At 50.8% G+C, this 17012-nt stretch overlaps 1 protein-coding gene across 1 annotated transcript in view; it reads right to left on the bottom strand.

Annotated features, from left to right (window-relative positions):
* The window catches only part of GABBR1 (gamma-aminobutyric acid type B receptor subunit 1), a 283737-nt gene that overhangs the window by 225080 nt on the left and 41645 nt on the right, over positions 1-17012 (bottom strand). Inside the window, exons 3-4 of the mRNA XM_040324995.1 lie at positions 16389-16464; positions 9106-9309 (exon numbers count right to left, since the gene is read on the bottom strand). Coding sequence (XP_040180929.1) covers positions 9106-9309; positions 16389-16464 — 280 coding nt within the window. The remainder of the gene's footprint in view (positions 1-9105; positions 9310-16388; positions 16465-17012) is intronic.

Here is a 17012-nt window from a genome sequence, read left to right as displayed (position 1 = left end):
CACCTGCCAGACCCCCTGACCAAACGTACGCACCCAGGAGTGCAACGCCAAGGGACGCTGCAAGTAAACAGCCAGAGCAGAAATCTGACTCCTAACCGTACTTAAGGCGAGAGCCTGATCCACTCCACGCTGTAAAAACAGCAGAATCCTGTACACCACGTATGTACGAGGGTGCCATTTCATCTCCTCACACATAGAGATGTAGGCCTTCCACGTATGATGGTAAATCCTACGTGAGGTAGACTTCCGTGCAGGCAGCACGGTAGAGACCACCGAGCCCAATAGGCCTCGGTCCTTCAGCCCCTGGCTCTCAACAGCCACGCCGCTAAAGCCAGCGGCTGTAAAACAGGGTGGAAAAATCGGACCCTGTAACAGAAGATCATCTCTCAGGGGAAGACGCTAGGGGGCGTCTGCCACCAGACGCACCAGGTCCGCGTACCAGGAGCGACGCGGCCAAACTGGGGCAATCAGGATCGATAGAATCCCATCGGCTTCCACTCTGCGCAGCCGGCGAGGAAGAAGCTTCCGAGGAGGGAAGGTGTAAATTTTAGGCGATAGTGACCCCAAGGAGCCACCAACGCGCCTGACGCGTCCGCCCACAGGTCCTTAAACCTGGCCACGAACCGTGGCACCTACCGATAGAGACAGGACACTAGAAGGTCTACGTCTGGAGTGCCCCACTTTTTGGCATAGACCCTGAAACACCTGCGGGTGGAGAGACCACTCTCCTTGGCCCAGTGTAGTGCGACTTAGGAAGTCGGCTTGCCATACTGTACCCCCGGTACGTAACGCAAAAGGCCGATAGAGCCGGAACGGACCTTTCGGTCCACCGAAGGATGTGCGCGACCTTCGTCGTTGCAGCTGAACTCCGTGTGCCTCCCTGTTGATTGACGTACGGCCAGGGCCGCGGCGTTGTCGGACTGGATCCTGACCGGTCGGCCCTGCAGATCCAGGGACCACCTGTCAAGGCACAGCTTAATTGCTCGGAGCTCCAGAATATTGATCAGTAGGCGGGACTCCTCCGGAGTCCAGCGCCCCTGGGCTGACTGGGTGCCCCAAACGCCCCTCCCAACCGGAGAGGCTGGCATCCGTCGTGGCCACTGTCCAGTGGCACGGCAGAAAACGACTTCCCGGCCCGAAGCACCGGAGACGCCAGCCACCACACCAGGGGAAACATGACCAGTTGACTCAATGAACCTGGTAATCCAGAGATGACGGAAGCTTGTCCCCACGTGACAGCAGTTCCCTCGGTAGCACCCTGGCGTGGAATTGGGCATACAAAACCGCCTCGAAAGAGGCCACCGTCAGACCCAGAACCCTCATGCAGAATCGCAGAGATGACTACTTCTAGGTCGACAACTGCTGCCCAGCAGATTGCAGAGTCTGCAGTTTTTCCGTTAGGAGAAAAAAACTTGCGCCCCGGTGGAATCCAGGACTAGTCCCAGGAATTCCAGTCCCTGAGACGGAATCAACACTGACTTCTGGACAATACAGAAGCCAGCCGAACTCTTGGAGAGTCTGACACGTGATAGACACGGCTCCACTAATTCAGAGCTCGAAGAAGCTCGTAGGAGAATGTCGTCCAGACATCCCATGATAACAAACACCCGCTGACACAGCCGGGCCAGTATCGGGACGAGCACCTCGGTGAAAACCCGTGGTATCGACACCAAGCCGAACGGGAGGGCCACAAAATGAAAATGGTCCTCCCTGGCCGCAAAGCCCAGAATCTCTGGTGCTTTGAGCATATGGGAACATGCAGGTACGCGTTCATGACATCCAAGGACGCCAGAAAATCCCCATCCTGAAATTTTGCACTTTGACAAAAAACAAACGAGGGCCTTGAGGCCCAGGACAAAGGAGTTAAGGGCCTTAAGGTCCGGGATTGGACGGACCCCTTCCTTTTTTGGGGACTACAGATTAGAGTAAAAACCCCTGAAACCGTTCCCTTGAAGGAACCGGTATAATCACTCCCCTGGCCAGCAGATCCTGACCAGCCCCTGACAGGGCCACCCGGCGTACCGGAGGACGCTGGAAGGAAAAATCTGTTTGGTGGACAAGAGAGAAACTATCTTGTACCCCGAGGAAATTACCTCGCAAACCCAGCGGTCGGAAAGAGGGATCTCCGAGCCGCGCATCCGCAAAGTCGGCCCCCCACCCGAGTGTCTGGCGGGGGCAGACCTATATGCAGAAGCAGGCTTGTTGGGCTTGCGGTACCAGGTGCGCTTTTTGATCTACAGTGGGTGCCTTAGCACCCTGGAAAACGTTTTTTACTGCCGCACCTGGGGGCGAAAAAGGGCGGAGGCCCTGGAGAGCAAGAGGAGTGTATCCAGGGCCAATTCACAGACAAACTGCAGGCCCTGCACTAACTGGTCAGCCAGGCCCACACAGAGCTCAGGAGCATTATGCGCCTCCAGCTCCTGCAGCAGGGACTTTGCCTGCTCGGTAATTGTCTGTGACACTAGAGCTCCGGCCAAAACCGGTCTCACTGCCGACCCCACTACTGTGAACATGGAGCGGGCCACAGCCTCAGCTCTCCTATCTGCGGGGTCCATAAAGGCGGGAGCCCCTTCCACAGGTAACGTGGTAGACTTGTTCAGTCTGGACACAGGAGGGCCGCTGACGGAGGACTTTTTTTTTTTTTTTTTTTTTTAAGTCTTCCTCAAGAGGATAACGGACCGCAAAGTATTTTGGTACATCAAAAACTTTCTGCGGCCGATACCATTCCTTGTATAATATTTTGTCCAGGTAAGGAACACAAGGAAACGCTTTTTGCGGGGCGGTGTGCGGAACCCAAAAGGGACCGGCATCGAGTATCCCGCACCCCAGTGATAAAAGCTCCAACAAAACGCCTTATCAAGCGCTGACCCTGAAGCAGAGACATCATCACTGACCGTGTGGGCTAAGCCTGCAACATCTGACATGACAGAACCAGCAGCAGGATCTGGTTAACTGTCAGAGCCTTCCCCAGAAGCAGGCGCAGGGAGGGGGGTTTTTACCCCCCTTTTGGCCGCTTGTCACTTCAATCCTGGCGATAAACGCCTAAGGGACTGCCGTATGGGCTCTACAGAGTCCGCAGGGGCACTAAGGGTTAACTCAGGCATGGTTGGGGTAGAAGCCTCTGTTCAGACTCCATGTTGACCCACCGCTATGCCGCACTAGTACTGCAAAGGCAGAGACCTACAGGTCACCCTCCCGGCCGCAAAACAGAGAGCAGGGGACCCCCAGGTAACTCGCCACCCGGCCAGGCTGTAGTGCTGCTGAAGCGCTGAGAGTGCTGTCCGCTCTGCGCCGTCCCTCAGGAAGCAATTCGCAGGCTGCAAAATGGCGGCCATACACGTGTTTAAAGCAACAGTGACACAGCAGAAAACACAGCCCAGCACACACAGCAACTCCAGTACAACAAATTAATAAGAAGGGAGAAGCTGCTGCTCCAGGTGAGCACACCTGAGCAATCAATGTCCACTCAGAAACAGGTGGGTGCCTGCAATGCATGAGGCAAAAACTTGAAGGCAGGGTATGGACAGCCGCACACCAATGAATCTTTAAAAAGTAAGCCTTTAATGGTGAAAAAGGGAAGGCACTACAAAAAATTAATAGCACCACACAGCAGCACAGCCCCCGTAGTGACAGAGCCCCAGGCGGACCCCCCCCCCCCCCTTACAGCCGCCACCCAGCATGGGGAAGGAGGGAGAGGAATAAGGGAGAGAGGAAAGCAGGGCGGACCCTCATTCGACCTCCCCAGGAAAACACCAGCCAGACCACTTACCTGAGCAAGGGCCACTACTTACCTGTCCTGCGACTACCCGGCTGGAGGTATCCCAGACAGAACCAACGTCCGCTAAACGGCATGGCTGTCGGCCAGACACACTGTGACAAGGCCATAGAAACCGGTCATATGTGTGCCCTAGAACAAGATGTTCCCCGGCCGCCCCTGGAGCAATGGGGCCTGTCGTGGACGTCCCAAAGCTGAGCTGAGGGCCGGCACACGCTCGATGGCCGAACATGGGGGGACTACAAGGATCAAGATCCAGCCTGTCACCCAGTCGGCTGTTGATAGAAGAATCACAGGATTCAAAAATGCAGGAACAAAATAATAAAAGCGAGAAAAATCGCAAGAAAAAATCTCCAGAGTACAGGACTCCAGAGAGAGCCTGAGTCTCCTGTCGTTAGGCAGAAAAAAACTGAGGCTGTTAGAGCAGGGTGTGGGTTATACCTGAAGGGGCCACGCCCCCTGGGAGGAGCTGCACTGAGGAATGTGTTGTTAACACTTTAAGTGCTTTTTTTCTGCCTAAACTCTCCTAAAGGGAAGCGGATATAACCCTACTGTCAAAGGATGCTGTGTCCGTCTATGAACAGAAGAGAAAATATATATAATGTTTGGGGGTTTTAATTAGAGGGAAGGAGATGGCAGTGAAAAATTACACATTACACAGGCTGTTTTACTTGTAATGCCAACGGCCACCACCAGATGGCGCAGGTCACAGAAGGAAGCTTGGCAATTCACAAGGCCGCAAAGCCGCGGCCTCAATTACTGGCCGTCGCGGGCCCACCGCGATCGTGCGGCGGGTGCACCCTGTGCCTCCGTGCGCCCCACCTCCCTGCTGCGCGATCGCCGCGATAGGCGGGCCCGCGACGGCCGGTAATTGAGGCCGCAAAGCCACGGCCTCAATTACCGGCGGGCGCCAGGTCACAATTTGTCGCAATTGCGACCTGGCGCCCGGATTTTGTCGAGCCCTGATGTACAGTATAAGATTTCCTATCATCTGTGCCCAGTCTTGCCACACAGAGTTAATCCAGCTCTGAGCAATCCTCTTTTATTGTTCAGTGAAATAAAACGGACTTACAGAGAAAAACCTTAGTCCGTTCCGCCCCCCTTGCTGTGAGTGACAGGATATTTACATATCTCATGCACTAGCCTGGAGACAGGCATTATTTTTTAATTCCCACCCCCCACTCCTTTTCTGAAGTCATGTGGTTACTTTTCTGGATTTTGACTGGATGAGTGATCATAGCAGAATTTAGTGTAAGGGGAGTGTAGAGGTGGGCGGGGAGTCTACTGACATCACGACTCCGCCCACCGAGCTCCAGACAACAGACCCACCCACAGAATCTGCAGTTTTTCAGTTCTTATAACAGACAGAGGGGAGACATTTGATAGGTAAGGATCCATGCAGGAGGCGTCTATATCATTAGAGAATACATTCACTCTACTGTGAGGTCCCGATAGCCTATAGTTTCTTTATCAAAAAATCTAAATAGAGCGTAGTCACTCTACTTTGAAGGCTCAATAGAATCCATTCAGTCTATTGTGAGGTCTCAAAAGAGTGCAGTCACCAATAACAAGAGGTCCCAATCGTGTGCAGCCACTCCACCATGAAGTCCGAATAGGGTCCCATCACTCTATATACGAAGAAAAGTGTAGTAAGACCAATAATTTATTACACCCAATGGCCCGGATTCAGAGAGCAATTGCGCCTGCATAACCATAGTTACGCAGCGCAATTGCTTACTTGCGCCGGCGTAACGAATGCTCCTGATTCAGGAACCTCGTTACGCCGACTGCAGCCTAAGATATGCGTGGCATAAGGCTCTTATGCCCGCATATCTTAGGCTGCATTCTTGCGATGGCCGCTAGGTGGCGTTCCCGTTGTGCTCAGCGTATAGTATGCAAATTGCATACTAACGCCGATTCACAACGTTACGCGAGCCCTACGTACGCAGTTTACGTCGTTTGCGTACGGCGGTTTTCGCGTAAGGCTGCCCCTATTAGCAGGGGCAGCCAATGTTACGTATACCCGTCGTTTGCCGCAATGCGCGTCGGGAAAGTTTCCCGACGGAGCATGCGCTCTACGATCGGCGCGGGAACGCGCCTAATTTAAATGATTCCCGCCCCCTACGGGATCATTTAAACTGCGCGCGCTTACGCCGGCCATTTTGCCGGAGCGCCCACGCAATTTACGGAGCTACTGCTCCGTGAATCGCGGGTAGCGCAGAAAAATTTGCGGGGGGCGCAGGGCAAAAACGTTGCCCTGCGCCTCCGTAAAAAAAAGCGCAAATGTACTTGAATCTACCCCACTGTCTGAAGAATCGTTCTTGCCAAACCAACCTGTTAACCTTCTATGAGGAGGTGAGCTGCCATCTAGATAAAGGAACGCACGTAGACGTGGTGTATCTGGATTTCGCGAAGGCATTTGATACAGTTCCCCATAAACATTTAGGCCCAGATTCTCAGAGGACTTACGACGGCGCAGCGCCATGTACGCCGTCGTAAGTCCTAATCCGGGCCGTCGTATCTATGCGACTGATTCTTAGAATCAGTTACGCATAGATATCCATTCGATCCGACAGGCGTAAGTCTCTTACACCGTCGGATCGTAACTGCAATTTTTTTTTTTTTTCCGCTAGGTGGCGCTTCCGTCGATTTCCGCGTCGAGTATGCAAATTAGCTAGATACGCAAATTCCCAAACGTACGCGCGGCCGACGCAGTAAAGTTACGACATTTACGTTAGGCTTTTCCCGGCGTAAAGTTGCCCCTGCTATATGAGGCGCAGCCAATGTTAAGTATGGCCGTCGTTCCCGCGTCGAAAATTTATAAAATTACGTTGTTTGCGTAAGTCGTCTGTGAATGGTGCTGGACGTAATTTACGTCCACGTCAAAACCAATGACGTCCTTGCGACGTCATTTAGAGCAATGCACGCCGGGAAATTTTAGGGACAGCGCGTGCGCAGTTCGGCGCGGGGACGCGCTTCATTTAAATGAAACACGCCCCCTACCCGCCGAATTTGAATTTCGCCGGGTGATTTACGCTACGCCGCCGCAACTTACGGAGCAAGTGCTTTGAGAATACAGCACTTGCCCATGTAAGTTGCGGCGGCGTAACGTAAATCGGATACGTTACGCTGCCGCAGGAGATACGCCGATCTACGAGAATCTGGGCCTTACTGTACAAACTAAGGTCCGTTGGCATGGACTATAGGGTGAGTACATGGATTGAAAAATGTCTACAAGGGCGAGTTCAGCAGTTAGTGATATGATAAATGGGGAGTACTCGGAATGGTCCAGGTATGAAAAGTGGGGTCCCCCAGGGTTCTGTGCTGGGACCAATCCTATTTAATTTATTCATAAAAGACCTGGAGGATGGGGTAAATAGTTCAATCTCTGTATTTGCGGACAATACTAAGCTAAGCAGGGCAATAACTTCTCCGAAGGATGTGGAAACCTTGCGAGAAGATCTGAATAAATTAATGGGGTGGGGCAACTACATGGCAAATGAGGTTTAATGTAGAAAAATGTAAAATAATGCATTTGGGTGTGGAAATGCACTTATATTTTGTTTAAAAACAATGAGGAATAAAAAACCGGGAAGTCTGTGATTCTCATGCGTTTCACAGACCAAACAGGAAGTGATGCAATGACACTGGGGCTCCGCCCTACGCTTGATACAAAGGATTGATTTCCGATGAAGAAGCTGTGGGTGCGTCAGCTTCTTCATCGGAAATTGATTCTTTGTATCAAGGAAATACCGTTACTACACGGTATATATTGTAGGAAGTGTAGCAAGATGTCGCCGCTCCCGATGTGTCGACGAAACGCTTAGGGTGGAGCCTCTGCCTCATTGCGTTACTTCCTGTGTGGTCCATGGAACGTATCTTTAAATTTATGTGTCGGATCTGCTGCAGTCATGAATTCCCCACCGTTGGTGTGGGATAGGCAATGATTGAGCATTGCACACAAGCACCAGCATTTAACACATATATACCGTATATACTCGAGTATAAGCCGACCCGAATATAAGCCGAGGCACCTAATTTTACCACAAAAGCTGGGGAAACGTATTGACTCGAGTATAAGCCTAGGGTGTCCATCTGCATGCCTCACTTTGCCTCAGTGGCCCGGATTCAAGAAGCAATTGCGCCTGTGTAACCATAGGTTACACGGCGCAATTGCTTACTTGCTCCGGCGTAGCGAATGCTCCTGATTCAGGAACATCGCTACGCCGACTGCAGCCTAAAATCTGCGTGGCATAAGGCTCTTATGCCACGCAGATTTTAGGCTGCATTCTTGCGATGACCGCTAGGGGGCGCTCCCATTGTGATCTGTGTATAGTATGCAAATTGTATACTAACACCGATTCACAACGTTGCGCGAGCCCTGCGTACGCAAATTACGTAGTTTGCGTACGTCGGGTTTCGCGTAACGTTACACATCCTAATAGCAGGCGCAGCCAATGCTATAGGATACCCACGTTCCCGCGTCGCGAGATTTAAAATCTACGTCGTTTGCGTAAGTGATTCATGAATGGCGCTGGACGCCATTCACGTTCACTCTGAAGCAAATGACGTCCTTGCGACGTCATTTGCCGCAATGCACGTCGGGAAAGTTTCCAGACGGAGCATGCGCTCTACGCTCGGCGCGGGAGCGCGCCTAATTTAAATGATTCCCGCCCCCGGCGGGATCATTTACATTGCGCGCGCTTACGCCGGGCAATTTTGCCGGCGCGCCCTCGCAATTTACGGAGCTACTGCTCCGTGAATCGAGGGCAGCGCAAAATATTTGCGTGGGCGCAGGGCAAAATCGTTGCCCTGTGCCTCTGCAAATAAAGCGCAAATGTACCTGAATCTGGGCCACAGTGTCTATGTGCATGCCTCACTGTGCCCATGCCTCACTGTGCCCATGCCTAGACTGACGTTTAACATGGGAGTCTATGGAAGGGTTGCCTCGAATTTGAAAAATCGGTGCTCCCCAGCCGTAGGTCACCCAAACAACAAACTTTGCACACTTATAGAGGAGAAATGGGGCTAGATGTGTGCCAAGTTCCGGGTCCAGAGGGCCTACGGCCGGCCGGTACCGGGTCCCCAAAGAGATCAGGCGCAAAAAGGTGACTCGAGTATAAGCCGAGGGGGGCATTTTCAGCACAAAATAATTTGCTGAAAAACTCGGCTTATACTCGAGTGTATGCGCCACGTCCACTTAAAGCTTTAAGTAGAATTTATCCATGGGCCAAGCTGCAATGTAAATTTGCACCTTCAAAGACAGGCAGATAGCCATGAAACAGAGACCTCTCTATGGGTAACTAGAGACAAATAGAAAAGAAACTTACGACAGCGGCTTGGTTTGTCCATATCTGTCCAGGTCCCATCCAGCTGACACTTGCGTACTTTTGGACCAGAAATCTCCCTTTCTCCGCGGCAAACAAATTCAATCTCATAATCCACCGGAAGCATCTCAACCGCCTTTACCTGAGTAAGGGTGAGACCCCTGTAACGGATCCCCCCGTCTCTAGGAGGGTGTATGATCCGGCATCCTAAAATGGAGAGAAAGTGGACCGTGAAAGCACAGAGTATACATAACTGTCTCCACTCCATACACCATGGGTCTTCAAACTACGGCCCTCCAGTTGTTCAGGAACTACAATTCCCATCATCCCTAGTGATGTCTGTGAATGTCAGTGTGTTACAATGCCTCATGGGATGTGTAGTTCTACAACAGCTGGAGGACCGTAGTTTGAGGATCCCTGTCATACACCATGGCTTGATAAGGACAAAGGCCAATATTGTTATAAATATAAGTACTGTTTGTAAAGTGTTTGTATCCGCCCTGCCAGCCTGTTTCCCCAAAAATAAGACCTTCCCTGAAAATAAGACCTAGCATTATCTCCCAGGAGGGCTGCAATATAAGACCTACCCCGAAAATAAGCCCTAGTTAAAAATGCTTGTAAAATCCACTCTATTACAGTAGTATATAATGTACAATGTGTGTGTTTTTGTAATATAATTGTGGGGAAGAGAGCTCCGGTGGGTCACTGAATCGCAGAATGGCGCTATAACAAAGGTATTTGGCACAATTATATTACAGGAACACGCACATTGTACATTATATAATACTGTAATAGAGTGGATTGTAGGATTTTACAAGCATTTTATCTCAGTTCACACTGGGGATTCCTGACAGGCAGGGAGGGAGAGGGGGAGAGAAGACAGCACATTACATGGTAAGACCTACCCCGAAAATAAACCCTACTGTGTCTTTTGTTGGCATAATTAATATAAGACCCGGGCTTATTTTTGGGGAAACACGGTACGTCCCGTTGCCTCTCTGCTTCCCCCTCTAGTCCTCTTTTACCTCCCGTCTCATTCTTTCTCCTCGTCTTTGCCTCTTCTTTCCCCCCATAAGCCCTCCCTCCTGTTACAAACCTTCTTGCCCTCTCTCCTCTTCCCCCCACTATCTCTGCCTCTCCTACTTCTCCAAATAATATCTCCTCAAGGGTTTCCTCTCTTCCCTCTCCCTTAGATCCTGCTTCCTATGTAGACATGTCTTCTCCCCCGCCCCCCCCCCCCCACCAGTTTCCTGCTACCCCCCCAAGTTCTCTCTTTCTTTTTGCTCTTTTCTCCCTCTTTCCAGGTTCTCTAGGTCTTCCCCTTATCTATTCATCTCCCTGTGCTGTATCTCTGCCCGCTCTTCCTTCCATTCTTTGCTTATTTCTCTTCCTAAGCACTCTCCATATCAATTATTCTAAATGATTTCTCTCCCCAGATTATGTCTCTGCCCTCTTTTACCCCACCCTCTCTTCCTCTTCCCAAGTAATCTCCATCTGTTTCTGTTTAAGCTGTATCTCTGCCCTTGTTCTCCAACAACACTGTCTCTTATTTTTCCAAATCTCTCTATACTAAACCTCTATCTAGGCTGTATCTCTGTTTTTCTCTTCTCCCCACTCTCTGCTTCTTCCCAAGGGATCTCCATGTCCTCTTTGATCTATTTCCCCAACTATTCCTCAGTCTAGGTTGTATCTCTGTCCCCAATATCCACCAACTCTCTGTCCATTCTCTGTCTCTTCCTCCTCCCAAGATTTCCCCACACCCTTCTTTCTCTTTGAGCTTGTCCTCTCCCTAGGCTGTATCTCTGCCCCTTGCTTCACTCAACTCTTTTTCTTTACTCTGTCTTTTTCTAAGTGATCTCCACCTTCTTTTTTAGCTTTTCCCTCTACCTAGGCTGTATCTCTGCCCCTGCCTTCCACAAACCCTCCTTTTATACTCTGACTCTCTTCCTTCTTAACAAGCTCCCTCTACTTCTCTCTGAGCTATTCCTCTGCCTAGGCTGTATCTCTGCCCCTTTTTATTCACCAACTCTCTTTCCATACTCTGTCTCTTCCCAAGCTTTGCATCCTTCTCTCTGAACTTTTCCCTCTTCCCAGGATGTAACTCTTTTTTCCATACGCTGTCTCTTCCTAAGAGGTCTCCTCATTTCTGAGCTTTCCCTCTTCCTAAGAGGTCTCCTCATTTCTGAGCTTTCCGTCTACTTAGGCTGTATCTCTGACTATCTTGCCTCAACTTCCTTTCTGTACTCGGTCTCTCTTTTCACATCCTAGGCAATCTTCATCTCCTCTCTGCCTTTCCTCTGCCTTTGCTGTATCTTTGCCCCAATCTTCCACCAACTCTTTCCAGGCTGTCTCATACCCAAGTTCTCTCCATCTTTCTCTGAGCCTTTCCTCTACCTGAGCAATATCTCTGCCTCTGTCGTTTAAAACTCTGTTTTCTACAGACTGTCTCATCCTCTTCCTAAGCAATCTTCATCCCCCTCTCTCTAAGCTTTTTCCTCTGCCTGGGCTGTATCTCTGCCCCTGTCCTCTACCAACTCTCTTTCCATACTCTCGTCCTCTTCCCAAGCGCTCTCTCTCTCTGGGCTCTCTCTACCTAGACTGTATTCCTTCTGTCCTCCACCAACTCTCTCTTCATACTCTCTCTAGCACTCTTCCAAAGCTCTCTCTCTGGGCTCTTTTTCTGTCTTCCGCCCAACTCCCTTTTCACACTGTGTCTCTTCCTCCTAAGCTCTCTCAATCTCCTTTGCTCTGAGGCCGCGTACACACGGTCGATCCATCCGATGAGAATGGTCAAACGGACCGTTTTCATCGGTTCACTGCTGAAGTGGCCTGATGGTCTGATGTGCGTACACACCATCAGTTCAAAAACCGATCGTGTCAGAACGCGGTGACGTAAAACACGCGACGTGCTGAAAAAAACGAAGTTCAATGCTTCCAAGCATGCGTCGACTTGATTCTGAGCATGCGCGGGTTTTGAACCGATGCTTTTGTGTACTAACCATTGGTTTGGACCGATCGGTCAGCCGTCCATCGGTTCGATTTTAAAGCAAGTTTTAAAATTTTGGTCCGAAGGAAAACAGACCGATGGGGCATACACACGGTCGGTTTGGACCGATGAAACTGAACCTCGGTCCATTCTCATCGGTTTTGACCGATCGTGTGTACGCGGCCTAAGACTTTCCTCTCCCTAGACCAGGGGTGCCCAACCTTTTGAAGCGTGAGGGCCACTTAAGCGACTTGGTAACTGGTTGCGGGCCACAATCAGCGGAGCGGGTGGATGGCAGGTCCATGTCCGCTCTGCATATGCGGACATGGACACAGCCCGATCGGATTGGAGGTAGGACAGAAGTCGGTTTACATCTGCCACTCCTTAGAGTGTCCAATTGGATCGGACTGACCGCGTGAAAGGGGCCCATGGCTTCTTTCACACTGATGCGCTGCGGTTTACCCGCACCGTGGGTACAACACAGATTATCTTTGGCTTTTCTGCACTTTGCAATAGACTTCTATTATATTCTACAGGGTTGGTACACTTTCAGAAAGCTCACCAAACTTGCAGGTAATAAAATAAGTCTATGGCTTAGTGCAGGTAACCCAAAGGTGCTCTGCATCTGCAGATTCGTTTGAAAGCACCCCAGTAACCACTGCAGAACATATATGCACATATATACACTGTGATTTTAGTAATAAACTGACCTTTAATAACAGTATTCTATTCCATCCCAGAGCAGGAGGTCGCGGGCCACATCAGAGGGCTCCGCGGGCCACATGTTGCTCCCGGCCACTGGTTGGGCACCCCTGCCCTAGACTGTATTTCTGACCATCTCTTCCCCCAACTCTCTTTCCATACTCTGTCTCTACCAAAAGCTTTTTACACATTAATCGACTTTTGACTGATTCTTGCTGAATTTGCCAAAATTCGTTATGCCACATGCTCAACAAAAGTCGATTTCTCAAACGATTTTTGTTGCACTTGCCTCAGCAGCAAGTGTCAGCTCTCAGAATACAAGGTGTGACCAATTAATTCCTGGAACTGTCTCTCATTGACTCTCCCCATCTCACCCTCCTTGACTTTCCCCACTCTCTCTCCCTCCTTGACTTTCCCCAACTGTCTCTCCTTGACTCTCCCCACCTTTCTCACCTTGACTCTCCCCACATTTCCCACCTTGACTTTCCCCACCTTTTTTCCACCTTGACTCTCCCCACCTTTCTCTCCTTGACTTTCCCCACCTCTCTCTCTCTCCTTGACTTTCCCCACCTTTCCCACCTTGATTCTCCCCACCTTTTTCACATTGACTCTCCCCACCTCTCTCTCTCTCGTTGACTTTCCCCAACTGTCTCTCCTGTACTCTCCCCACTTTCACACCTTGACTCTCCCTACTCCCTCACCACCTTTCTCACCTTGGCTCTCCCCACCTTTCTCTCTCCTTGACTCTCCCCACCTTTCTCACATTGACTCTCCCCACCTCTCTCTCACATTGACTTTCTCCAATTGTCTATCCTTGACTATCCCCGCTTTCACACCTTGATTCTCCCTACTCTCTCACCTTGACTCTCCCTACTCTCTCACCTTGACTCTCCCTACTCTCTCACCTTGACTCTCCCTACTCTCTCACCTTGACTCTCCCTACTCTCTCACCTTGACTCTCCCTACTCTCTCACCTTGACTCTCCCCACTCTCTCTCTCTCCTTACCTCCCCCCACCTCTCTCTCACCTTGATTCTCCCCACCTTTCTCACCTTGACTCTCCCCCACCTTTCTCACATTGACTCTCCCCACCTCTCTCTCACATTGACTTTCTCCAATTGTCTATCCTTGACTATCCCCGCTTTCACACCTTGATTCTCCCTACTCTCTCACCTTGACTCTCCCTACTCTCTCACCTTGACTCTCCCTACTCTCTCACCTTGACTCTCCCTACTCTCTCACCTTGACTCTCCCTACTCTCTCACCTTGACTCTCCCTACTCTCTCACCTTGACTCTCCCTACTCTCTCACCTTGACTCTCCCTACTCTCTCACCTTGACTCTCCCTACTCTCTCACCTTGACTCTCCCTACTCTCTCACCTTGACTCTCCCTACTCTCTCACCTTGACTCTCCCCACTCTCTCTCTCCTTACCTCCCCCCACCTCTCTCTCACCTTGATTCTCCCCACCTTTCTCACCTTGACTCTCCCCCACCTTTCTCACCTTGACTCTCCCCACCTTTCTCACCTTGACTCTCCCCACCTTTCTCACCTTGACTCTCCCCACCTTTCTCACCTTGACTCTCCCCACCTTTCTCACCTTGACTCTCCCCACCTTTCTCACCTTGACTCTCCCCACCTTTCTCACCTTGACTCTCCCCACCTTTCTCACCTTGACTCTCCTTGACTTTCCCCACCTCTCTCTCTCTCTCTCCTTGACTTTCCCCACCTCTCTCTCTCTCTCTCTCTCTCTCTCTCCTTGACTTTCCCCACTTTTCCCACCTTGATTCTCCCCACCTTTTTCACATTGACTCTCCCCACCTCTCTCTCCTTGACTTTCCCCAACTGTCTCTCCTGTACTCTCCCCACTTTCACACCTTGACTATCCCTACTCTTTCACCACCTTTCTCACCACTCTCTCACCTTGACTCTCCCCACCTTTCTCTCTCCTTGACTCTCCCCACCTTTCTCACATTGACTCTCCCCACCTCTCTCTCACATTGACTTTCTCCAACTCTCTCCTTGACTCTCCCCGCTTTCTCACCTTGACTCTCCCTACTCTATCACCTTGACTCTCCCCACTCTCTCTCTCCTTAACTCTCCCCACTCTCTCTCTCCTTAACTCTCCCCACCTCTCTCTCTGCTTGACTCTCCCCACCTCTCTCTCTGCTTGACTCTCCCCACCTCTCTCTCTGCTTGACTCTCCCCACCTCTCTCTCTGCTTGACTCTCCCCACCTCTCTCTCTGCTTGACTCTCCCCACCTCTCTCTCTGCTTGACTCTCCCCACATTTCTCACCTTGGCTCTCCCCACCTTTCTCTCTCCTTGACTCTCCCCACCTTTCTCACATTGACTCTCCCCACCTCTCTCTCACATTGACTTTCTCCAACTCTCTCCTTGACTCTCCCCGCTTTCTCACCTTGACTCTCCCTACTCTATCACCTTGACTCTCCCCACTCTCTCTCTCCTTAACTCTCCCCACTCTCTCTCTCCTTAACTCTCCCCACCTCTCTCTCTGCTTGACTCTCCCCACCTCTCTCTCTGCTTGACTCTCCCCACCTCTCTCTCTGCTTGACTCTCCCCACCTCTCTCTCTGCTTGACTCTCCCCACCTCTCTCTCTGCTTGACTCTCCCCACATTTCTCACCTTGGCTCTCCCCACCTCTCTCTCCTTGACTTTCCCCACCTTTCTCACCTTGACTCTCCCCACTCTCTCTCTCCTTAACTCTCCCCACTCTCTCTCTCCTTAACTCTCCCCACCTCTCTCTCTGCTTGACTCTCCCCACCTCTCTCTCTGCTTGACTCTCCCCACCTCTCTCTCTGCTTGACTCTCCCCACCTCTCTCTCTGCTTGACTCTCCCCACCTCTCTCTCTGCTTGACTCTCCCCACCTCTCTCTCTGCTTGACTCTCCCCACCTCTCTCTCTGCTTGACTCTCCCCACATTTCTCACCTTGGCTCTCCCCACCTCTCTCTCCTTGACTTTCCCCACCTTTCTCACCTTGACTCTCCCCACCCCTCTCTTTCTCTCTCTCCTTGACTCCCCCCACCTCTCTCTCTCTCTTTGACTCTCCGCACCCCTCTCTCTCCCCTCGACTTTCCCCACTCGTCTCTCATCGACTTTCCTCCAACTGTCTCTCCCTGACTCTCCCCACCTCTCTCTCCTTGACTTTCTTCAACGGTCTTTCCATGATTCCCCACCTCGCTTTCCTTGACTCGCCTCACTCTCTCATGGAATCTCCCCAACTCTCTCTCTGCCATCTTTCTTGCTTCTCTACTCACATTTAACAAAACCTTCCTTCCCATTTTTCCTTTTTTTTTTTTTTTAATCTTCTCCTGATCCATTTCTCTCCTTCAATCCTCTTTAATGGTCCATCAGTCTGTATGTCCCTGGAATGACGGCACATTCAGAACAACATGAGCTAATCTTCCCTTTAACAGAACGATGTCTTGGATAAAATGGTTTGCAGACTGTCTTTGTAAAGTGCGTGAGACCTGTGTGGGCACCTCCTGACCACATCATCCCTCACCAGACACACATCATATGTTGTTCTCTCGCCACTCTCGCCTATAGCGTCTGTCATACCCCACACTCGTCTCTTACCTGTTGTGCTGTTGTTTGGTGTTCCATACACACGAGACAGCCAGAGCAAAACGAGAAGAGTGCAACTGTGCGTCATCTGCAAACACAAGAATAAAAATAAAAATTATTGGAGGAGAGCCAATCACGTGAATGTTTGTTTTTCTGCAGAAAAAGATTATACAGAAGATGGAGCATAATACCTATAGCTGGATTTAGTCCGAACTGCCTTTAAACATCACATAAACAGGCCTTTCTCAACTTTTGTAACATGGAGCAGGGCCGGTGATCTGACGATATGGTTCCGGCTATCGAGATGGTTCCTGTAAGGACTGCGCAGGCGCAATCCTTGCCGACGGAAATCACCGAACCTCCAGGGCGACGTGGAATTTGAGATAAGTGGCCAGTCGGCCTCACGTCCTCGTTTTGCTCGGCCTCCTGGCTCTTTTTTTAACATCCTCCAATCCACAGGGATGTTAAGGAATGAGCCTGGATGTCGGCCGAGGTTCGGAGATTTCCGTCGGCAAGGATTGCGTCTGCCAACAAAGGCCCGTTTTTTCTGCCCCTGTTCAACAGGGGCATGTAATTACAATTGGGCCCTGCTGTGAAATATTAGATCAAGAATTGTAATTACATGCCCCTGTTGAA

The sequence above is a fragment of the Rana temporaria genome, chromosome 9 (assembly GCF_905171775.1).
Source record: "Rana temporaria chromosome 9, aRanTem1.1, whole genome shotgun sequence".
NCBI classification, from domain to species: Eukaryota; Metazoa; Chordata; class Amphibia; order Anura; family Ranidae; genus Rana; species Rana temporaria.
The sequence above is the reverse complement of the archived record's forward strand: the minus strand, read 5'-3'. Positions and strand labels throughout refer to the sequence as shown.